Here is a 25,599-nt window from a genome sequence, read left to right as displayed (position 1 = left end):
TAGGGTTTAGTTAGACAGATAGATAGGTAGATAGATAGATAGGTAGATATAGATAGATAGGTAGATATAGATAGATAGGTAGATATAGATAAATAGGTAGATATAGATAGATAGATAGAGTTAGACAGATAGATAGGTAGAAAGATAGATAAATAAGTTGAGATAGATCGTTAAATATAGAGATAGTTATAAATGCAGATAGCATGTGATTAGATAAATAAAAAAAAATAGATTGGTTAATTTTTATATAATTATTTGGTAGATTCATGCATAGAAGGATTGATATAATGATTTACCATAAATATAAATGGATCTACTGCAGTTCATGGTAAAATATTGCTGGTAACGAATATTGCTGAAAATCTATGAATTTTAAAGGCTGCTAGCTGCCAAACGGCTGAACGTATAGATCATACCCGCACACCATTTTAAGCGGTATAAGAAGGCCTACAAATAATCTGGAATAGCCAAGATCCAATGATGCACAGGGAAAGCTTCACTGAAGAAAAAGCGCGTAAAATTGGCCTTTTTCGCGCATTTCTCTGCACTGCGAGATGTTTATGCATTATTGATCTATTGCTATTCCAGATTATTTGTAGGCATTCTTATGCCGCTTAAAACAGTGTTCGGGCATGATGTGTACGTTCAGCCGTTTGGCAGCTAGCAGCCTTTTAAATTCATAGATTTTTAGCAATATTCGTTACCAGCAATATTTTACCGTGAACTGCAGTAGATCCATATAAATTAATTCGTTTTTGTATTGATTGTTTTGTGGAATTTTTGATACATAGGCAGCTTGATGGATAGTTGGATAGTTAGATTGGGTTGGATAGTTAGATACATATATAGATAGATAGAGACAGAGGGAAAGATAAATAAGAGGTAGTCAGATAAATAAATGATGACTACAAAAATAAAAATAAATAGGATGTACTTTTTTTTTAGTTTATCATGTAAAGATGTTTGTAGACAATATTAATAAATATGTGTCACCAGCAGATATTATAAATCAAAACATTATTAATATATACTGCCAGGGTCCATAGAATTTACCATGATAAAGTGAAAAAACCAGACCATTGTGGGTTCACAGATTTTACCATGTAAAAAAAATATGGTTCTTTTGATTTCATTGTGCTTGAACGAAGAAACCGTACCAACAAAGGTCCATGGATTTCACCATGTTAGAGTGAACAAACGAGACCATTATTGGTGTTCGAGAAAAAAAATTATGGGTCCAAGGATTTTACAATGTTAAAAAACTTTTTTAAAAACAGGATTTATTATAGTAATGAAAAACTAAGAATAAAATATGAAAAATTAAATGAGCATTACTGACTTACAGACTGAAAATGAGTAGATTAGCTGCTCTATAAAAGTACATCTTTAACTCTCCAATATGTCCACGTGATTAATAATTTTGGATTGCATAAAGTAGAGGTATTAAAAAACTTTTTATACAACTTTGGCAGACTATAGTTAGGAGGTGGGGAGTATTTTTCCATAACAAAATTTTATGTTGTTACTATATTAACATAAGTATGTCATAGTACCATTAAACAATCCTTATGGGTGTAATTGAACTTTTAGCGTGAAACTTTTACCACTTTCTTTACCCCGAGAGGTGAAATTTGAATGTGGATATTATCACAATTTTTTACGTTGGGGGGGGGGGGGGCTTTTGAATATTTTACATCAATAACTTCTCCCCACCGTACCCCCACCCACCCACACCCTCCTGGGCATTCTTGAACATGTGCCTAATTTTGTCCAGACAATGAATGTGCAATATAAGAGTTGGTTGTCTGCAATAATACCTTCTTTCATTGTTTATACGTAATAATAGTTATTTCTTGCATCGTATTATAAACAGCTTTCCGCGGATATAGAATGTACAATTATAAGATTAAAACTAATTTTTTAGCCCCGAGGCGCCGAAGGCACTGGCTAAAAAACTGGTTTTAATCTTATGATTGTACATTAATATATTCGTAGAAAGCTGGATATTATACGATGCTAGACATAGTTTTTTCGTATGGATGAGAACCGGTTCTTATCCACCGGATTCGAATGAATACGAGAAACAATATATAAGTACACAAAGTTTAAGCACAATCAGGGAGGAGGAGGAGGACTTCCAACAGTAAATTATACGGGTATAGTCCCTTTCGTAACATCGCACCTTATGGGGCGATTCTTCGTATTTTCACAGTAGCTTTTTTCCTATTTCTAGCCCCTGCGGGGCCAATTACCTAACCCTGTGGGGCAATCACCAAACCCAATAGAACCTAACTTAGCCTAAAATAACCTATAAAAGCCCTTTTAAAAATACGACGAATCGCTCCTTATGGGGCGATGTTACGAAAGGGACTATTCCCAATTATACTAGTCCTCATAGTTGTCTAAACATATTCTCTCATTAGTTGACTTTTATTGTTTGAATTCTTTTTATTTTTTCTTGATTGGTTGGTATAATATACTGTACTTATAGAGTAAATTACTTTATTATAATTGGAAGAGGACACCATTGTCTTATCCCTTAAGATCCCTGAGAACAAAATATATTCTGATGATAATCATTTTCTGCACTTGAATGTGTCATCCTGTATAAATGGATATATATACGTGGATATATTGACTGTAAAAAATTTGTCGTCAATTTAGGTTGCTAATATGGACATAACTTATTGGTCAGTTCGGTCATCCAGTAGAAGGGGAGGATATGGAGTAAAGGAGGTGTATCGTTATTTTAGCCAGCTGCGAGCTTCACTTTATTAAGTTATATAGAAATCTTGTGCAACATCCACGTAATAATATATCGATTATAACTGTAAATATTTGATGTATGGGAGTGTAATACCAAATATATAAATTTATATTCCAGACGTACAACTTTTCTTTGAAAATACCTTTTATTTGCAATGTTACTCCCCCCCTCCATTCCATTAAAAAACCATAGCTTAAAAGCTGCACAGGATCAATAAAAAGCTTTTCCTAAAGGCATATTCCAATTGATTCCGAGCTTTATTAAAGATAAATATTAAAAGTCTAGATAATAAATCCATTCCATGAACAAAATTTGTATTTTATTCCATAAAATACTTAATTTTCCTGAAACTTCGGCATCTCGGGGCTATATCATAACTGGTTTTAATCTTATACTTTTACATATCCGCGAAAAACTGTTTATAATAAGATGTGATATTCTTGGGATAAAGACTTTCCAAACACCTCTCCTTCGTATTATAGGATTGAATCATATTTTAAATGGCTATTGATTGATTGATTGGGAGAGTGAGAGGGGGGGGGGGCGTTTTCTTGTTCAAAACAATAAAAGGAAATCACCAAACTATTTTATAATAAACGTTCCTTTTTGCAAGCATTCATGGAGAGGAAAAGTATTTAGCTGGCTATTTTGGAAGCTTTACAATTATTTAAGGTTTCAGTCGATTTAATTTTCATATTTCATTATTTTCACGATAAATAAGCAATAGAAGGGTATTTTGTAATTACATTAAAATATAAGAAAAATTTCAAAAATTTTGGCAAGCTAATTGTCTGAATTAGAGTCCAGTTTAGAGTTGTCATCCTTTTCTAAAAGGATAATTCAACTAATCAGAGAGTGAGATAATATGAATAGCCAAAAGCAGTCGTGCAAACATTTAGAAGAGGTTTTAAAAAAACTGCAAAAAATACTTGCTTTTATATTATTTACAAATTAGCAATGAGAATTAAACTGCAAAACGCATGAATCTAAAGGGATAAGACACTGAAGTTGATGTACATCCCAAATTATGAACACAAAATAACCCTTCTATAGATTTATTCTATTAGTATAAAGGTTAGATAGTACAAAAGGATTTGATAAACATTCCCGAAGATTTTTAGGCCAAGTAATAAGAGAACATGTTTATAAAAACAACACAATTATTTTGTTTTTGCTATTGTCCTTTTCAGTGTAAATGTTTGAATATCAACTAAAGAGTGTGCCTGAACCTTAATTAAACTTGGCACTCAAATTTACTTTGAGAGGTGCTTCAATTATTGTAAATTATTTCAAAAGGTGATACAATTTACAACTTTCAATTTAGGATGCAGCAAGTGCTACAAAAAGCTAAAAATCATTAAAGACATAATTAAAGAAAGGTAAAGTTTGTTCTTATTTCTATCATTTGAGGCAGAAAATTTGGAAAATAATAATAAACCATATTTTAAAGTTCATCTTAGGTTAGGTTAGGTAAAGGCTACAAAAGCCTTGAAGGGATATTACCTCGTAGGCAATAATAAAAAAAAACAGAACATTTGATATCTAAATAGCAAATTCAATAAATAATGGATCTTTTTAGATTCTCAATATCTGTATATTGGAAGATGTAGATAGATGCATAGATAGAAAGAAATAGAAGGATTAATAGATATATATAAGATAGACAGATAAAAATTTATCTAGATATCAAATTAACTACCTTAAGTGCATGCCAGTGGATGATGGGTCGTCTTGGGTTGTCAATCATTTCTATCCAATGCTTTTTCTCCAACTTTTTCCTAGATAGATTGATAGATGGATAAATAGATATATAGATAGATGGATAACTCACAAACAAAATATTAATTTTACATATTAAAATTATTCGTGCATGTTTGCACTCCTTAGATTTCAATGTAGAACTAAAGTTTAAAATAAATCTAAATTTTAAGGATTTTACAAAAATTTTGGAAGACTTTTTGAACATAACATTTTTTTTAAATAGATGGATAGATATAATGATATATAAATAGAATGATAGTTAGAATGTTATAATAAATATATAGATAGATTAAAAGAATTTTTTAGAGATTTGAATGTGTAGATAGAAAAATTTATAAGTGATAAATAAATGGATAAAAAGTTTGATAGCTAGATATATATATTGAAAAATATATTGAAAAGCTAAAGAGAAACTAAGCTGATCAAAAATAGTAACATACGTTCCTATATAAATCGCATAGTTGAGTGAGTAATGAATTACTCCAAAAGTAGCGAAGCTTTTAAAAACATTTAGACAACTCAATTATGTATATTTGTGTTTAGATTGGTAGCTGCAAACTAGTAGTCTTCAACTAACATTTTAACCTAATGAAGTTGTAATCATTGGAGATGTATAAAAAATCAAGGTCAATTGTCTTTATACCTTAAGATCGCTGGTTATTTTAGGATAGATTTGCATATCTAGTTATAGAGTAACTGCACTACTATTAATAATATTCAATGATTTGTGGATAGGAATATGGACAACTCCTATATCTTATTTACAATTTACGCCAAATGTTCTAGGTGTTCTTTAGAGGCTATTTTAGAATATCACAAGTTTCTGAATAAAAAATACTTGTTTAGAAATTGTAATTATTGTTTGCTACTTTTTGAATTGATAATATTTTGTAAGATTTGTCTGCGTGGAGAAAACATTTAGCGGCATTCTATGCGCTAGTCCCCAAAGACCTTTAACTTAGCCAAAATAAGAAAAGTTGCATTTGTTCTAGTGCCCAAATTCCAATACAGTCAAAAAATGAATTTTAGATCCATTGTCCCATTCTAACACCCCTGAATAATATTCCAATATGTATTGCAGAGATAATAGTAATAGTATGCAGATTTATGGAATATTGGAAATATATCTTTTTTTATTATAGGATATCATTCTAAATAGCAAAGTTACTCAAAAGTCACATGTTTCTGTGATTAGAAATAATTATGTAATTAGGAGCTTTTTTTGTTTAAAAGTAACAGGATGTTTGTCTTTTGGCCCCTCGCAAAAGGTCTCTAACCGATATAGGTTATAGGTTTTTTACCTTTCCTCAAATAATCTTAGTCTAAATTCTTAGCCTACAGATGGGATAAATTTGTGCATCATAATTGGGTAATATAACAAACTAATTGTCGTCCATTTTCCATAATGACTACTAAAGGCAAGTTATAAAGAAATTATTTCCTATTATGGGTAACTTTCCAAAAGGATTAGAACCACGAATTCTGTTCTTTTTGACCTGCTATCACCATTTATGACCAAATATGAACAGCTTATTACATGGTATGACCAGTTATATCCATCTTATTACCAGTTATGACCCCTTATGACCAAAAATTACCATCTTTTTACATGTCCCAGAGAAACTTTTCCAATGGGATCAGAGCTTTTAATTTTGTTGTTTTGACCAGATATGAGCACTAATGACAAGTTATGACCAGTTATGGTCAGTTATGGCCAGTTATGACCAGTTATGACCAGTTTTGACAATATATTACCAGCTATGACCAGTTATGACCAGCTTATTACCTGTTATGACCAGTTTTGACCAGCTTCTTACCTGTTATGACCGAGAGTAACTTTTCCAATGGGATCAGAGCCTCCAATTCTGTCGTAGTCAAGCACAGTCACTTCCAAATTTACCTAAACAAAAAACAATTCATTTAGAACCTAAGTGGATATTATTACAGGGGTAAATTGTAGTTAATTTAAGTTACTAATATGGAACTCATTCATTGATCAGTTCGTTTATCCAATAGGAGTGGAGGCGATGGGTTAAAGTGGGTGGATGGGAGATCTGTTTTATTAGCCTACTTTGAGTTTCACTTTGTTTAAGAACATGAAAATCTTGTGTAAACATCCCAATAATAATATATCTATTCAAACTACAGTTTAGAAAGATGGAACATTTGACTGTAAATAATACTGTTACCAAAAGTATTCAAACACAATCCTCATCCGCTGTCTTAAAACCTTTGAGTGACTTTTATTAAATCATGATTGTGTTTTACAAACTAAAAGTGTCAAAACTGTTCCATGCCAAAAGGGGTGATTTTGTTATTGTAGTTTATTTTCCATTGTTTTATTCCTTTAGAACACTAAACTGGACCATTATCAGTTGTTTTAATCTAGTATAGCCGTTTACAAGATCGTAATGTACATACAAAACACATTAATATCCTTTGCTTTAACTTTTAATTAAAAAATATGAGTAATATATTTCTAAAAATAAAAAGTTTGTTAGTATTACTAATCAGCTTAACTTTATATGTAAATATCAATATCAGCATTTTTTACATATTTTTCCTTTACCAGTGTTATTTATTTATTATAAGTACCATAGCTACTCTATAATTATAACTATGTTCTAATTTCCCTCAAAGTGTTTAGTCGAGCGCAGAAAGTACCCCCCCCCCCCTTATTTTTACAAAAATGTAATAACAGGGGGAAGAGGGGGTTTTAGTTTTTCGTTTGTTTTTGTTTTGCTTTAGGTCAGGTTAGGTACAGGATTAAGATCCTCCGGAAGGATTATGACCAAAGCAAAATCTATCTTTCTCTCTTATTTTAAATTTATTTTAATAAATAGGGGGGGGGGGGGGGACTTTCGTACTCGCTAGAATCTTTTTTTACACTTTTCCTTTTAGTCATAAATTTCTTTTTTTCCTCCATATATTTTTAGACTTTGGACTGTAAATTATAATCCGAAAATTTCAGATACAAATTCTCTTCTTCGTCGGCTTTAGCACCTTTTACATAAAATCTTAATTAGGTTATACAAAATATCAGTATCTTAACTTTTCTATCAATAATTTTAATCTACTGTAAGAGGAAATTTTGTTCATCATAATTTTGGATGTTTATATATTAATCGTCAATTGTCATATCCATTGAGATCCCTGCTTTATTTGAATTAAATATCCTTGTGACGTAGCATTTCTATAGAATATTAAGAAATGCTGAATATCTAATCCCAATTGAATCAGAATCAGTTCCTATTTTTTCTCCCCGCGGAAATTAAAGGTATTAAGTAAAAAATAATGTATTTTTAATGTGAAATTAAAATTTTTGAGAATTTCTATAATATAAATTTGTTTGTCTGTCCGTTAAGGTCTCGATTCCGCTGAATACTGTGTTCCACGTGTTGTGGATCCAACATACAGGACCGGGATGGTTTTAGGCTATTAATATAAATTAGTATGTATGTTTGAGTTTCTCTTAGACTGGTTTCAGGTTTACGTGAGGCCAGGAAGGAATCTGCTAATGTTCTATGTATAATGTGATATATGCCGAAAGAAATATTCTTTAAAAAAATCAATTCGAATAAGTATATCTCTCAGTATTTTTAATCTTCAAAAATATTTTGTTTTTTTTTCAAAAAAAGGCTTCTTTAAAAAAACATATATACTAAAATTAATCGATAAGACAATGGATGATAAACTGATATATATATCCAGTGATGATGAAATATTGTTCCTTCAGTTAATTAAATTTATTGGTTAAAAAATTTACACACTACAATTCGAACTAACCAATCAAAATTCAATAAAAGTACCCAAAGATTTTGTATAAGATAAGGTAGTTATAAAACTTTGGTTACCAGTGTAATTTACTGTCTAATGCATCATCCCTCCCTGAGACAGACACTCAAATACTTTTTATCATTGATTCAAAAAGAAAAATTTAGAAAAATTTTAATAAATGTTGAATAAACTCTGATCTCGTTTTTTTCAATTTTAAGTAGACTTCAAGTTATTCAAAATATAATAAATCTTCTTTTTGTTCGATTTTTGAGAAACTATATAATTTTTAGTCTTTTATAATAAAATGTGTAGTTATAATATCAACATAAGTAGTTACATGTAGTCATACTGTCATTACAATGTCGTTATATCGAAAATATGCACACCCTAACGTTTCTTTATAGCTGTATACTAAGAGATATAAGTTTTCCGGAATTGTAATGTAGGGAGTAGATTTGAAATCTGCATCAAATTTTAAGGATTTTTTATAAAATTCGTTTTTTGTATAATTCTTTATTTAAAAGCGGAAATACATTTTAAGTTAATTAATTTTGACCAATAGGATAGGTGGATTTTAAACTACCTGCGCTCTAATTGGTTGAATGATGTACGACATCCAATCAGAGCGCAGATTTTTTAAATCCACCAATCACAGATGCCAAAATTAATTAACTTAATTTGTATTTCCGCTTTTAGATAAAGAATTATACAAAAAACGAATTTTATAAAAAATCCTTAAAATTTGATGCAGATTTCAAATCTACTCCCTACATTACAATTCCGGAAAAATTATATCTCTTACTGTATAATTAACACAAACAGTAATCAATAAATTGATTTTTAAAATACCATGCAAGTAATATGTCATTCATGACCACTTTTCATTAAATCTATTTAATCCCAATAAGAAGTTTTTTTAAAAAAATATTATATTAATAATTTGTCAACTACAGCCACTTTGTAAACTTCCAATGACTTATATTTATGTCCAGATGCTATAATTTTAAAATTAAAACTAACTCTTTCAGAAAGCTCCATGAAAATTTGGAAATGAAAAGAACAATTTTAACATAACTTAATAGCATATGGGATCAATCCGTCAATGACGGACGGCCGTAAGTCGGAAGAACCCAACTGTAGAAAAGCATCGTTTAAAAAAATATGTAAGAGTGAACTGCAAATACTGTATGAAAATTGGATAATAAGAGAAGAAAGAAAAGATTTATCCTATCTAAAACAATTTTTACATTTATGTAAAAATATTCAAATTTTATCTTATATTGGTAAAAATCCATTTGGGAGTAAGAAATCCCAAGCACCCCCAACCCCCGCAAAAAAATAAAAGGCATTATGGGTTAACTTTTCCTCCTTATCACCTTCTTATCTATGTTCTTAAACCCTTTTCAACATTATCATACCCCTCTAAGGACGTCCATGGGTGATTATACACCTCCTAACTATATGAAAATCTCTGTAAGCCAATAAAAAAGAAATTTTAGTGTGGGAATAGGTGCAATATTTTTTCACCCTTACCCAATGTTAATTTTCTTTAGAAAAAAGGGTGAACATTTTAGTGGTGGCAAAAAGGTTGCACATCCCTTACCATATCATTAAAGAGTATAAAATGAAGAACAACACCCTACAGAACACCTTAAAACACTTTTTAACCTAACCTGAATGAATATAAGAAATTCATATTTGGCTCTATTTTTAGAGAAGGGTGGGATGGTTTTATCTTCTCCAAAACAAAAAGAAGGATTTTCATCATATGATAAAATCATTTATGATATAAGAAAATTCGCTGAAATATGCTGTTTAAGCAGTTTTAGCTATCTAACTACCTTTCAGTCAATCAAACTATCTTACTATCTATCTCTGGCATTAGTGTAAATGATAGCGTGCCTGCTTGCTGTCAGGGTGTTGGGTTCGAGTCTTGTCCACACCACGTCACTGTAAAGACGTTCAAAATGGTAGTTGCTAATGCTATTACAGTGCGTATGAAGGTGCTTTGACTTTTGTGTCAGAACCTAAATTGGGACATAGTGCATTTCATTACCTTAGGTTATGTAACTTCATTTCACTTTTTAACAAAATCTAAAATGCAGCCGTTTTTGAGAAAATTAGATTTGAAAATTTCAAGTTCAATTTTCATCCACTAGGAGTTAAAGCATAATCATAACAAGAAAAGCAAATATTATTCATTTAGAATTTTGAACAACTTTGCTTTTATAAAGTCCGTCATAAAACCTCTCTATATATGATTTAAGGCTGAATTTCCGTGACCTTAGCAAAGCAATTGATAAAAATGGCCATGAATCAACTCACTTAAGGAGTGGTTTTATGAAGAACTTTATAAAAGCAAACTTGTTCCTAACCTAGGGTAATGAAATGTCCCAATTTAGGTTCTGACACAAAAGTCAAAGCACCTCTAAACGCACTGTGCTATGTCTGACACGTGACACTAATATAGATTCTATCAATTTATATATCTAATATCTTTTTGCCTACCTTTCTCAGTGTATTTTCCTCGACTACAAATACAAAGGATTCGTTGTAATATGGATTCAAGTTGGTTGTCTTCACCGTTGTCTTCTTCTTCTTGCCAATTCGTTTACCCTTAAAAAATATATATCAATTGAATACAAATAAAAAAAGACCATCCCATCACATACAGTAGTAAGTTTTTTTTCTGATGCCAAAGATCTCAAAAACTACTCGACCGATTGAGTTTTAAGGAATCTTCAAATATATCCTGGGATGGTGTTAAGCTATTTTATTTTCAGATTAAAACCTTTGGATGGTTTTAGACCACTTCTGCCCCTTCTATAAATCTAAATACATACCCCTATATGCTAGGGACAAAGCCACTATGATATATAAAAAATAAGAATATTTTTCTTCTTATATGATTGTATCTCATCTGTACTTGAAAACAATATATTTCAACCAGGGATTTTAAAGGATAAGACAATGGACGATAAATTGATATACATCCCCAATGTTGATAAACCACCCCTATAAATTATTGGTTGAAAAGTTTGGACAAACAAACCTTTCCTGGTATTCAACATAACAATTGTTATATCATTATATGTTATATACATGTATATGTATATTTTGTATAAACTTACATAAAAATAATACATAGAAATGTATTTTTAGATTAGAAATTGGTTACAATCAAACACAAAAGAAAAATATCTATATCTGAAAATGGAGCAACTTTTTTAGTAAATCTTTTATTAGTTTGTTCAAAGTAGCAATGTCAAAAAAATTTTAACCAATTGTTTCTGTATACAGATATGAAGGATTAATTTTGTATATTGGATTGTATATCAACCAATATTCTTCCATTGTCTCATCCCTACCCTTTTAAGGAGAACCCAATCGGTTCAGCGGTTAGCAAGATCCTTCTGTACAGACAGACACACAGACAGAAGATCTCTGTAAGTGTATGTACGTCAGTAAATCACAACGTTAGTCAGGCGGTTATTTCATTGTTTTTTTGCTCATAAAAGAATTGTCTGATTATTTTGAAACTTAGTTTTAAAATAAAACTCTAAGGGGGGAAGGAGAGTGAATACATACCACTTCTAACATTCGGGAATATAAGAAGAATGAATCTGTTTATTAGAGAAGCTACACGGTATTTTAAAATGTCCATTCGTCTGTCTGTCCTTTTTTAGAAACAATATGAAAGAAACACGAATTGCTGCTATTGGAGATAAACTCCAAAATTAGAGATTCTTTTAAAAATCCAGTAAATAATTTACTTGCTCATTCTGTCTGACGGTCCTACTACATTAAGTCACGAAATATGATTTTCTATTTCTGTATATTTATTTTTTCATTACACTGAAGATCTGCTTTATAGCTGACTTTAATTGTTTGTCCAACCATGTTTTTTTTTGTGTTTCGCTACTGATGGAGATTGTCATCCGTCCTTTTCTCTAAAGGATTTTTGACATTTTGGAGAATATTTAAATAAAATGAAGTTTATTTGCATTTTTCCTCTTTCTTTGCAGCGCAACTACTTTATTACTGTGGCCTGGTTTGTTCACTTGTACGTCGACTTTTAATTAAAAGAAATAGAAAATACTAACTGAGCAGGGATAGGAGGGTTTTCTTATATATAAAGTAGTAAGTAGTAAAGCTTAAGATCTCAATAACTACTTAACCGATGGGTTAAGCTTCACATAGATCTTTGGGGGGTTTAAGACTATTTTAATTCTAGATTTTAGTCCTGGGATGTTTTTAAGCTGTTCTTCTAACCTTTCTCACAAAGCCCCGAAATGCTATGAGTATAGTCTATAGTTACTCATAAACTAGTTAGAGGTGTGTTTTATTTCAGCTTTCGTAGGTTTAAATTGGTTTTAAAACTATCGCCTCCCGTAAATAAGTTTGAGTTGTCCATGTTATTGAAAAACTATAATATTGTGCTCAATATTGCAGTTTCAGTAGAAAAAATATGTTGCAATTGTAGAAAAATGATTAGGATTTAAATTATATGATTTTACGGCATAAGTGATTGAATCATCAAAAGGTTTTGTTGATCTACAGATTTAGGTAGCTATATTTGTAAGATAGGCTTTTTAAGATGTTGACATTACATATTTTAGGTCTAGTAATATTTTTTGCTTTTCCAATTAAGCAAAGTTCTAACATGGAGCTGCGCTTTTTAACATGTTGCAATCCTTGTTTTAATTTGAAAATCTTTAGAATCACCCCCTTATTACTTTCATTCCCTTGTTTTAATTGTAAATATTTTTATTACTGCACGAGTTATAGTCATAGTTGACCTTGTTTTTATACTAGAAATCTCCAATTACCTTTGAGTCTAGAAGTTTAATTTTGACATAAGGATCAGAGGAGCCAGTAATGTCCATTTTCTTCAGACGTTTACACTCCAAGATACCAATAGTTAACTGAATTAATAATATTATATCAGACGTGTGACAAAATTGATAATTTATATATGATTCATAATTTTCAGAACTGAGGTGGATTCTTAAAAAAAAATTGCCCCACTAATCGCTTAGTGGGGCAAAATTGTTTTCGTGAAAAATCCTCCAAAATCACATAAAAAATCTACAAAAATTAAATAAAATCTTAGGTTAATAACCCTTCTATGATTTTGTTTAATTTTTGTAGATTTTTAATGTGATTTTGGTGGATTTTTCACGAAAAAATTTTGCCCCACTAAGCGATTAGTGGGGCAAATATTTTAAGAATCCACCTCTGGTTTTATATGAGCACAACTTAATCGGATTCGGAGCCATAATGGAAAAAATCAAATATTTAAATTTTTATCAAACACGTTTGTAATGTTAAACTGTCTTAAACTGTAATTTAAGTTACTTAGAAAGTGGTTTTATTAGAATTAAAAACTACATTTTTTGGATTGAAAAAAAGAGAGCATCTTTAAATAATATTTAGATTTATTGGGATGAGGGTAGAATTCCCCATTCTCATTGAAAATCTAGCTTTACTTTATAAACACAAAATTTTTGTATTTACCTTCTTATCTTTAAAAAGTTATTTGAATAAAAATCATTTGATATAAACTATTAAAAATTCGTAGATTCAAAATTGATACCATATTTGAAACTTTCTTTGTACTTAAAATTTTTGTAACAAAATTAACCTTTCCGCTGGTGGGAACATATCTGAGAGAGAAGCAAATATCTCCCAGGTATTGGTCGTCTTCCTTGTCAGCTTCCACGTCACGCCATTCGTTGACCGGCTGGGCTAGGTCCACTTGACACAGTGGCAACTTTATCTAGTCACAAAAAGCAGAATAGTATGATTATAATTTATCTGATTTAAATGCAAATAAATATTAAAATTTGGCATCTTTTTAACTAATAACTTCACTTAAAGGTTGCCAAATTAAAAAAAAAATTATTTGCATTTTTATCATTAGTATCAAGATATTTAAACATATTTTCAGTATTGCTTCTAAACCGATAAGATCCGCTGGATTAGAACCGGCTTTTGCCCTTACTGAAAAATATTGTATCGTATCATATTATAGACATTTTATCTCGAAAATAAAATACAAATCATAATATTATTACCAGATATGTTGGATCGGGTCGTTAAACCTTTTGGGACACCAAATCTTAAATATTTTTTAATCCCCTAATTAACGCTGTCTATATTACGATGCGATAAATAAATATTACACTGTAAAAAACTGTTTCCACATTTGAGAGTTTTTTATTAATACATAAAAATTTATGTAATAATTCAATATTAAACGTTTAAGTATAATCCATTCACAAAAATGAATAGTAAAAAGGTTTCAAATACGGAACTAGTTCTTCAAAGTGTATTTTTGAAAAAAAAATCCCTAAATCTTATATGCAATAAAAAGAAAAATTAAATGAGCATCCATGGAAAAAAAATATATTTTTTCTATTAATTCCACTTTTTCTATATCACCAATATAAAATGTAAGGATTTTGATGTTTTTTTTCTCAGTAATAATAAAAGAAATAATAGTATTTATAATATCTTATTTTGAAAAAAAAATGTAATACATCAGTTTTTGATTAATAGGTCCCAGTAACTATTTATGTCTCATAGTTAAAGCTTCTGGGACCAAATTTTTAGGTCATTTTTTACCGTCTTAGTTTTAACCAGAGCTCGTCAGTCGTGCGCAAGCTGATAGTAAGTCTCATATTTAAACATGTTTGCCTGCTTTAAAAATTCTTTTAGGAATAAGAAATGCCATATTTTGGTCAGGTTTGATTTCTCCTAAGCTTTCAGGCTGACGCACAGGTGCTGACAACTGGTTTTAACTTTTATTTCTTTTATTATTGCTAATGCCGATTATTAAATAAATATAAAACCATGCAAATGAATTCCAAACTGTTTCATATCTACAATAAATTAGAAATGCGTAATATTAGAATTATCATGTCATGAAATGCTATTTTGTTATCAGAATAAGTAAAAGTGGTGATATTTAAACTCGGTTATCTAGTACAGTTCACGTTGAAATATTCCTGGTAACTATTATCTTTAAAAATCTATGATCTTTACAGGCTGCTAGCTGACAAATAGATTTAAGAGATAATTGTCACCAGGAAGATTTTACCATTAAGTGCACTATATCCAAAATCTGTTAAAGATTAATTCCATTATATGAAACTTTTATTGTGCCAAAACCTATAATATTTCTTAGGCTATCCTATTAGTACACATGGCACATAAAACTCATTAGCCAGTCAAATAAAGCTTTTTTTAGGATTTGGCGTGTTATCTTTTAATTTCTAATCAACTATCTTTTAAGATAATGTAAAGTTAAATATATCTCAAAGTTTTATGCAATGAACTTTAAAATTTAGTATGTAATAAAAATTTCATATATTGGAATAATTTTTTAGTTGTGCTAAAATCATGTAGTGAAATGGTATCTTTTTATCAGAATAAAAGGTGTAAACTTAAATAGATATTAATCTTTAGAAATTTAAACTCCAAGATTATTATCATCATGATTAGAATAGTGTTAAATGGTAAATATTAGCTTTCTAAGAACGATTTCAAACGATAGACATAACGATAATGTCGACGTAAATATAAGGTATATGACGACATTCCCTATTAAAAAGAATGTTAACAAAAGATTCTATATTCAACAGAAAAGGTAAAAGAGTTATATAATAATTAATTTAGTCAATGAAAAATTTTTCTAAAGATTGATATTTTTTGCACAAAAAAAAGTATAAGAAAGTGCATTTTAGTTTTTCAGCTCAAAATAAAAATAACATTATTTTTAAGACATTTTAGTGGCAGTGCTTTTCTTAGCATTAAGGCCTTTGAACTCACAGGGGAGGGTGATGACGTTAATGACCCCCCTTAACACCATCAAATTATGTATTAACGAATGGTTCAACTATTTTTGTGAGGGGGGGTGTTTTTTTTTCTTTCTTGAACTAACCAACTAGGAATAAGCCCAAGACAATTTCAAAACTTCCTTGAAATTTCAGAGATATTAAGTACAACAAATTATGAATTATGTATAAGGAAAATAAAAACAAAATATAAATGTAATTTATTTTAAAATTAATTATATCTTGAGCCAAAATACACGAAATAATCTTAAATTACTTTTTTCCGAGTCTTTTCACCGGATAATTTTTATTTTATACTTTTTGAAATATAAAATATAAGTTGAATTATACTTAGGGATACAGGGATAAGTAAATAAGAAATAATAATCAGGGTATAGTCCCTTTCGTGGCAACGATCCTTAAGGAGCGATTCTTCGTTTTTTCACGGTAGCTTTTCTTCTATTTCTAGCCCCTGCGGGGGGCTCTAACCCAGTGGGGCAATCACTTAACCTAATATAACCTAACCTAACCTAAAATAACCTATCAAAAGCCATTTTAAAAATACGACGAATCGTCCCTTAAGGGGCGTTGCCACGAAAGGGACTATTTCCAATAATCGTTCTCCTAATAATACATTAGTTTTTACTGTTAAATTAGAGAATAATTATTTTATCTTTTATCTAGCCCTGAGCTCGATCTTTAAATCGTTTATAGGTGATTTAAACCGGGGCGATTCATTTGGCGCACCATCAAATTATTAATATCAATCTTTAAATCGAATTTGCATGGGCGATTTAGATCGGGCAGTGGCGCGGGCCCGGCGCGGCAACGCCACTCACCGAGTGGCATTGCCGGTTTAAATCGGGGTGATTTATTTAACAAATAAATATTTTTTTTAATTACTTTAATATTTTATTGCAAAACTATCGTGAAAACATTTTTTATAGTTATTTTTAAAATAAATTATATATTAATGTTTTATATAAAATACCATGCTGACACGGAATTTTACATAAAATGCCTTACTGACACGGCTTATGTAATAAAGTTGTACTGGCGCGGATCGATATTTTATTGAGTGTCGCAAGTGGTTTAACAACACCGCGCCGAAAACTTTTAAAAATCAATGTTTTATAGGCGCGCTGTGGCTAACCACCAGCGCACCTACGGTTCACCTCTGAATCGCCCCGATTCAGCGCACTATAAAAACGATTTAAAGATTGAGCTCTGGTATAACATAATCGTATTATAAATCTAATTCAATAATATTAATTTCATTCGTTCTATGAGCAAAATTAAATAAAAACTAAAATAAAAATTAGATTTCTTGTCCTTTTGGTAAAATTTAATTATAATTTAGTCAAAAGGCAATTGGAAGGGAAGTATGTTATTAGTCGTAATACGTTTTATTGTAGCAATTCATCTCTTATTGGATGAATTTGTTCTACTTTTTAAAAAGCGAAGCTTTTTTTGGTGGGGGGTTGGAGGTTAAATCACATACAGGGTATATTGTGTTTATATACAAAGGCAAGGGGTAAGATTTAAAGTTGACTATAAAAAGTAATGTCTTTCTTTTTTCATTCATTTGCGTTCTCTTTATCATGTTTGAAGCCTTCTAATATATTATTATAGATAGATGAACCTTTAAATCATGTTTGTCTTAAAAACATGATTTTGGACCTATCAGACCAAAAGAAATATCTATTAAGTAGCTTAGCTACTAAAATGAGACAACATGCGTGCGTTAATCTGAAAATGAATAATTATTTTCTTAAAATATGACGCAGGAATTTTTGATAATAATAGTTGAAATGATGTCAATCGGTATTCTTATTTTTTAATAATAAATATAAAATTTTGAATAAAATTCTGAATAATCCATGTGCCTATGGCCCTTTTTACATCTTATTCATTTTTTGTACTCTAAAATTCAAATTTCTGTCCATCTGTTATTTAAAACGAATTTCCCGACTGCTATTAAAGATTCCATAAATAGACGGCTGATATTTTAAGTGAAGATCATAGTTCATATGATAAAAACACATCTGAAAAATTGGCCTACATTCTTACTAAAGCAGTCAAGGAGCTTAAGCAACTTTTGCCTAAGAAAAAAACGATATTAATTTCGTAAAAGATATATTTTAAAAAGCATTACTACTTTTGGATATTATCGTCTTTGTTTATATACTCTTTTAAAACAATTAAATCATTGTTATTTTTAATTATGCAAATCACCAAACAGATTTCCAAAGGGGGAAAGATAGAAAAGAGGGTAAAATGTGGGTTTTTTTTACATGCGAAGCATCTCTACAAGTGTATCCAATTAGTGACGTCCAAACTTCTTATTTTGAAGGGGTTAAATGAGGGGTGACAAACATTTGAGGGGGGTATTCTATTGTATTTTCTTAAACTTTGAGGGGGGTAAATCAGGGGTTTCAAATTTTGAAATGGGTAAACACCCCTTTACCCTCACCATTGGTCGACTCTGTCTTCAATTCATTTTTTTCTAAAAAAGGGGGGCGGGAATTTTAAAAAAAGTTACACCCTTTAAATTTTGTAGTTCTTGGCTCCTTGTTTTGAATTGTCCCTATATAAAGTACAAAAATCAACGGTGTATTCTATTTTCAAATATAGCTTTGAAACCGATTAATATCCGCTGGATTAAAACCACACCTTAGCCATACTGAAAAATTATGTATAGCTTCGTTTTACAGAAAATTTTCCACAAATATTAAAATAAAAACCAATAAAATAAAACTAGTTTTGTTAGTCTTCTGCCCCTAACAAAACCGGTTAAAATCTTATATTTTTTCGTTTTAATATCTGAGGGAAGCTGTCTACAATACGAAGATATATTTACGCATCTATTAACGCTTTGGTCCTTGGTAAAAATTAATTTAATAATGAAAACATGCCTCGCTCACAAATTGTCCTGAAAATTATTAATTCATTCATTTTGTCCTTAATCAAATGAATTGGTGAAAGATTTTTTATAAAAAAAAATTAAAACCAAACTGAATTTTTTCTCACTCACTTTATCACAAAATTATTCGCTTCAATCCTAGAAAAGTCAAGGTTACATGGGTTAAATTTAATAATAGTTTTACTTCATTATAAGAAGATAAGATACATTTTAATATTAACCGTTGTGGAATTTTATTGTGTACATATAAATCACTATAAAAAGCATGCAAGCAAAGATTGAAACCAATAGGATTAGATTATCAATTAGTATTAACCTAAAAGTTTTGTGTGTTTTGTTGGATATAAATCTCAGAGAGGGAGGGGACATGGACTATAAATTATAGCAATAACAATACATTTATTCGTTGGCCTTTAAACTTTCGAAGCACTTTCAATTTTGATCAATTGTTTAAAACTAGCAATGTCTAAACTGCCCCACTATTTTGTTTTTATCTATAGTATGGGTATAGTATTTCTTCATCATTGGGGAAGGATAAAAATTTGTAACTCATTGTCTTATACCTTAAGATCCCTGGTTTATCTTTGTTTTTGGATATATACGAAAAAACTATGTCTAGCATCGTATTATATCCAGCTTTCTACGAATATAATTGTACATTCTATATCCGCGGAAAGCCGTTTATAATACGATGAAAAAAATAACTATTTTAATAAATGAGGTATAAATATAGATATCAATTAATTTAAATCGTGTAATTCTTCGATGTTAAACTTTACAAATTTTTCTTAGGAAAGATCATAGGGGATACAGATGGAAGATATCTTTTATCATCATAATCAAAATTATCCCCTTTCAATAGATTAAAATTATTAGTTGAAATTTCTACACAAATGGTGTGTAAACAACTAATGAAATTTAATTGAAAGAACCCTTAGTTTTTCAGCCAAATAATATGTTAATATTTGTATTTAACTTTGGGTACTAGTGTAATTTACAGTCCAATTTCCCATCCCTCTCTGGTCGCAAAAATACAAATAATACATAATCATAATCTGATTAAAATCTGTGAAGTTTCTTGGCAGAAATAATTATATTTTAGATGGTAAAGATAATAACAAAAACAGATAATACTCACACACACATAAATAGAGAAAGAGAGAGAGAGATAGAGAGAGAGAGAGAAAGAGAACAAGATCAGTAATATTCAAAGGTGGCGAAGCAAAAATATTATTTTAGTGGTTATAGAAATAGAAAAATGAGAAAAAGCGAAATAGAAATAAGAAAGAATGAAAGAGATAATAAATAAAATCTAAACATTGTTACTAGATCTTTGTAACTTACAGACGGACAGACCTATGAACTTATCACGATTATATTGTAGCTTCCCTTCTAGAGAGAGAGAGATAGAGAGTAGAAATAAGATTAACCGTGAAAAAGGTTTCATTTCGTTTTATATTAGATTCCCTAAAATTACCAGGGATTTTAAAGGATAAGACAATAGATGATAAAATAATGTACATCCCCAATGATCACATATAAGTCTAAACCTTTTGTAGATTAAAATTATTGTTTGAAAAGTTTGAAAATAATAATTTTAAACCAACCAATGAAGATTGAAAGGTACTCAAATTTTAAGCCAACGTTTATTTATCTTAGGACTTTGGGTACCATATTAATTTACAGTCCAATGTCCCCTCACTCCCTGTAAAATTCTTTATATTTTTACATTTTGTTCTACCTATATCTTACAGTTTTACCAGAAATAACATTTTATTATTTTTACATTTTTGGAAACAAGGATAACAATTACCAAAGTTATAATTCTGATAAACAAATATCTAAAAAAAAAACAAGGATGACATCGATCATGTAACAGTAACTGAACATTATTTAAATTTAAATTGGTGTAAGGACCTTATCATACAAGATATTATTAAACGTCGTTAAAAAAGGACAAACATACAAAGCATAGATATAGAATAGCTACGCTATTGATGCACTTTTTGATATAAAATTGTACCTCTCCAATTTTGTCATGCTTGGAAAATCTGTCGAAATCAAAGATAGTGAACATCAAGGTTTTGTCAAATGTATCCGCGTATGGAAGATTCTTAAACTAAAATAGATAGAATAGATTAAATTATATAGATAAATAGATAGATAGATATACAGATGGATAAATGGCTAGATAGATTTTAAAACAGATTTATTTCTAAAGATTTGCAAAATGTATCCGCGAATGAAAGATTCTTAAACTAAAATAGATAGAATATATTAGATAGATTGACAGATAGATCTAGATAGATAGATAAATAGATATAAAGCTAATTAGATGGCAAAATAGATTGCTAATTTGATGTGTTAAGTTTTGTCAAATAATTCCGAGTATGGAAGATTCTCAAACTAAAATAGATAGAATGTATTAGATAGATAGGTGAGATAGATAGAGAGTAAGATAAATAATTAGAAAGCCAGTTAGATGGCAAAATAGATTGCTAATTTGATGTATTAAGTTTTGTCAAATATTTAAGAGTATGGAAGATCTTAAACTAAAATAAATAGAATATATTAGACAGATAGATAGATAGATAAGTAGATAGATTATAAATTAGATTGATAGGTAAAATTTTGTAAATTGTATCCACGTATGGAAGATTCTTAAACTAAAATGAATAGAATATATTAGACAGATAGATAGATAGATAAGTAGATAGATTATAAATTAGATTGATAGGTAAAATTTTGTAAATTGTATAGATAGATAAATAGATATAATAGGTTAGGTTATATCAAATGTATCAGCGTATGGACAATTCTTAAACTAAAATAGATAGAATATATTAGATAGATAGATGAGATAGATTGAGAGTAAGATAAATAATTAGAAAGCCAGTTAGATTGTAAAATAGATTGGTTTGTTATGTTTTGTCAAAGTATTTGTTTATTTTCATTGAAGTGTAGAATGTACATCAAAAAAATTCTTGATATACACCCAGATAAACAAATAGGTAAAGTTTTGGGAAATGTATTTAAATCTCAATGTATACATAACATTCCAAAAATTTCAAAATTTAGTTTCAAATTGCACAAATTAATTTCATGAAATGTCATATGGAAATGAAATGTTTTGCCATTTATAATTTGGCAATTAATGAACAATTTATATCCCTAAATGCATTTTAAATCCCATCCAAGCAATAATAAATTCTTTTTTTCGGCTGTTTCCCCTATACCACATTTGGACTGCAAACAAATTTAATAACAAAAATTTTGCCTATGCAATGCATGTTAGGTTAGGTTAGGTTAAGTCAAGTTAAGAAGAGGCCCGTGTTTTTCTTAAATAAAAAGTGGGGGAATTTCTTTCTGCAATTTTCACATGTACTGTTATAAAATTTGTAAACATCATTTTGCATATTTATTAATATTTTAGCTAATCTTTAACTAGGTCTTGTCTGTCCTTCTGTCCAGCAAAGTGGGTCACTAAAAATACAGATATATTCAGCTGCTATTTGAGTTAGATGTATTATTATTTTTTTTACCTGAAAAGTTTCATTGAAGAATGGATTCAATGTTTTCCTGTGAACTTTTGTCTCAAATTTCTTCATTCCCTTAATCTCTGGTACAAGAAACACCTGCAATAGTTTTTTTTAACGCATCGTATTACAGACAGCTTTCTGCGGATATCAAAATGAAAAAAAATTAAGATTAAAAAACAGTTTTGTTAATTCCGAGGATCCGAAGGCTCGGGTAACAAAAAAGGTATTAATTTCATGATTTTTATTTTAATATCCGGGGAAAATTGTCTGTAATTCGATGTAATAATGATTTTTTTTAATTCGAACCGGTTCAAAGCCATTCTGAAAATGCTATTATTATACCAACATCATATGTTATAAAGTAGTAAGGCCTTTTTGTCTAAAGCTAAAGATGTCGGAAATCAAACGATCCACATAGATTGTATTATTTTTTATTATGTTATTATGTTCATAAATATCTCATGGTAGTTTTAAGCCATTTTCTCACGTAGTAAATACTCCTTTAGCATCTAGGGGCACTCAGCAATGAGCATTCAACGATTCAATGCTAAAATCACATTAACAAATGTAACAAGCAATATTACAATATTTGTGTCTTTTACCAAAATTATTATAAATATTAATAATATTTCAAGTAATTTGTAAATTGCCCTTAACAAAGTTGATGTTAATTAAATATCTTAAAATTACTAATGTTTTAATAATTAAAATTATTTTAAAAGATTATTAATGATAAAATTTAAAATCTTGATAAATTGTACATTGATAAAATTTTATTTTGAGATACCTAGCGCCAAATTTCAGTACCATATCAAATACAAAAAAATATTTCGAAGTGTATTATAATATAAACTTTTACATAACATTTTAGCAGTCTTGATTCAATAACAGTTGTAAAAAACACAAATTTTGCCATACATATTTTGAATATTCCAGAGCAACACCGATAGACACTAGTTATATGTCAACGGTCGTTCGTCTGTCTGATTTGTTGAGCTTAAAATAATATAGCTACTGGTCCTGTGGTAGTTTTAAGCTAGTTTATTGTTGGGTGGAACACCCCTATCCACACCAAAAAGAAAAATGGACCCAAAACTTTATTTTGTAAACAAAAACAAACAAGAAGTTCGATCCCAAAAGGCTAGGGACGAAACCATTAGTAATAAATATAATAAATAAATAAAATAAATAGCTGTTTCAAATAATATCAATACGAAAACAAAGCAAATAGCCTAAAACCTTTCCTTTGGTAATACTAAGCAACAGATATTTTTTAAACCCACTAACTCCTTGATCTAGCTGTTTTAGAGAGTATAAGCAGCACAGGGAATAAAAGATAGTAGCACAATCGACTTCTAATAAATATGTTAAAATAAAAACTAGATTGCCTCCAAATAAGTTACCTTTACATATGGATCTGATACTCCACCCATATCCATAGCTGGCAGCTCCATAGCCTAGATAGATAGATTGATAGATAGATAGAATGGTAGATAAATAGATAGATAGATAGATAGATAGATAGATTGATAGATAGATTGAATATAAAAGTGAATGTTGAAACGTGAATTCTATGAAATGAAATTTTAAAGTTTTGTATTTTATGTTAATGTTTTTCAAAACTTTATCCTATATTGTAAAGTAAAATTGTATAAGAATAGGATAATGTTCTTTCTAAATTGAAAATATATTTTTATAACACTTTCTAATTTTTTATTTATTTTGAACTATACTTTTTGGAAGTGCAACTACTCTATAACTCAATGTCATAGAGAAAAAAATAAAAGAATGGAAGTAAGGCAACTACAGGAGAGGCAGTGGGCTTTGGGGGCTTTTTTTGCGCTATTACCACGCAGAATTTCATTGTTATTACACCAATTTGCAATTAAATTTATACAATAAAACACTGGTTGATCAAAAATACTATTCTCAATACGAATATAACTTACCAAGTAGATAATATATGTATAACAATCAAAAAGCAATTAAACAATTTAGTTATTAATTCAGAGAAGTAAAGCTATTAAAAAAAATAACAACAAGCCGCTATGTCCCTAGAGGCCCAATTTTTCATGGCCTATATAATTCACAAACAAACAAACATCCCATTACTATTATATGTAATGATATTTAAACGAAATGTAAGTATGTAAGTGAAATAAATGGTTATTTTATTGTGAAAAAAACTAAAACTAAAAGTTAGAATACCTTAAATTACCAGTAAACCACCAATAGCCCAAAAATAATATTACAAAGGCGTTGCTAACTTTCTATTCAGGTAGGTATATAAAAAAATTCTTTACCATATGGCTTCGAAACCGAGTAATAACTGCTGGATTATAACTGGTTATATCATGCAACGTATTATATTTTGAACAATTTTACCATGAATAACAAACAAAACAAAAAGATTTTGGGGGATTAGTGTTGTTCTATTAGTTCTATGAGTGACTCTACCCCCAAATATTTTCTAAAATAATAAATTATTTACAATTGTTTATTTTTCCTATTTTTGATACATTAGAGTTTTTAACATAAAGATTATACTTTCTTATTTTAGAAAAATAATATTCAAAATTAGAAAATAGGTGCTTTTCCGCAAATATATTTTTGAAGCAATAAAAAAAACCTTATAACCTAGTGGGACCTTATCCATGCAGGTTACTTAACTTAACCTAACCAAACCTGAAATAAAATATTTTTTTCTTTAAAGAATTATTTGCTATAAGTTGGAAAGACAAAAAAATATTTTCTATTTTTGATTTAAATAATTTTAATTTCAAATGGATGAAAAATTTATATTTTTTTCCTATTTATACCTCTAAATAAGAATTAATAATCATTAAAACTTAGTTGTTTACATAAACATTACATTGGACGTTGTCATATTTGTTACATGAATAATGATTTAAACTAGCTTAAAAAAGGATTAAGTCAGGAAGGGTTGGGGACATTGGAATAAAATATTTCTTTAGTATCCAAAGTTTTATAACT

At 29.4% G+C, this 25,599-nt stretch overlaps 1 protein-coding gene across 1 annotated transcript in view; it reads right to left on the bottom strand.

The window, feature by feature from the left end:
• Nucleotides 1-4,466: 4,466 nt before the first annotated feature.
• Nucleotides 4,467-25,599, bottom strand: part of LOC145321985 (synaptotagmin 1-like) — a gene marked incomplete at its 3' end in the record, with an annotated part of 46,323 nt that continues 25,190 nt past the window's right edge. The window contains 8 exon segments of the mRNA XM_080163706.1: nucleotides 4,467-4,545; nucleotides 6,346-6,428; nucleotides 10,814-10,921; nucleotides 13,135-13,230; nucleotides 13,950-14,084; nucleotides 21,090-21,185; nucleotides 22,609-22,701; nucleotides 24,009-24,062. Of these exon segments, the coding sequence (XP_080019832.1) occupies nucleotides 4,467-4,545; nucleotides 6,346-6,428; nucleotides 10,814-10,921; nucleotides 13,135-13,230; nucleotides 13,950-14,084; nucleotides 21,090-21,185; nucleotides 22,609-22,701; nucleotides 24,009-24,062 (744 nt within the window).

This window comes from Acartia tonsa, chromosome 6, assembly GCF_053477335.1.
Source record: "Acartia tonsa isolate MP-2025a chromosome 6, ASM5347733v1, whole genome shotgun sequence".
Classification (NCBI taxonomy): Eukaryota; Metazoa; Arthropoda; class Copepoda; order Calanoida; family Acartiidae; genus Acartia; species Acartia tonsa.
Note: the sequence above shows the minus strand (reverse complement) of the source record. Positions and strands in the feature narration are given on the sequence as shown.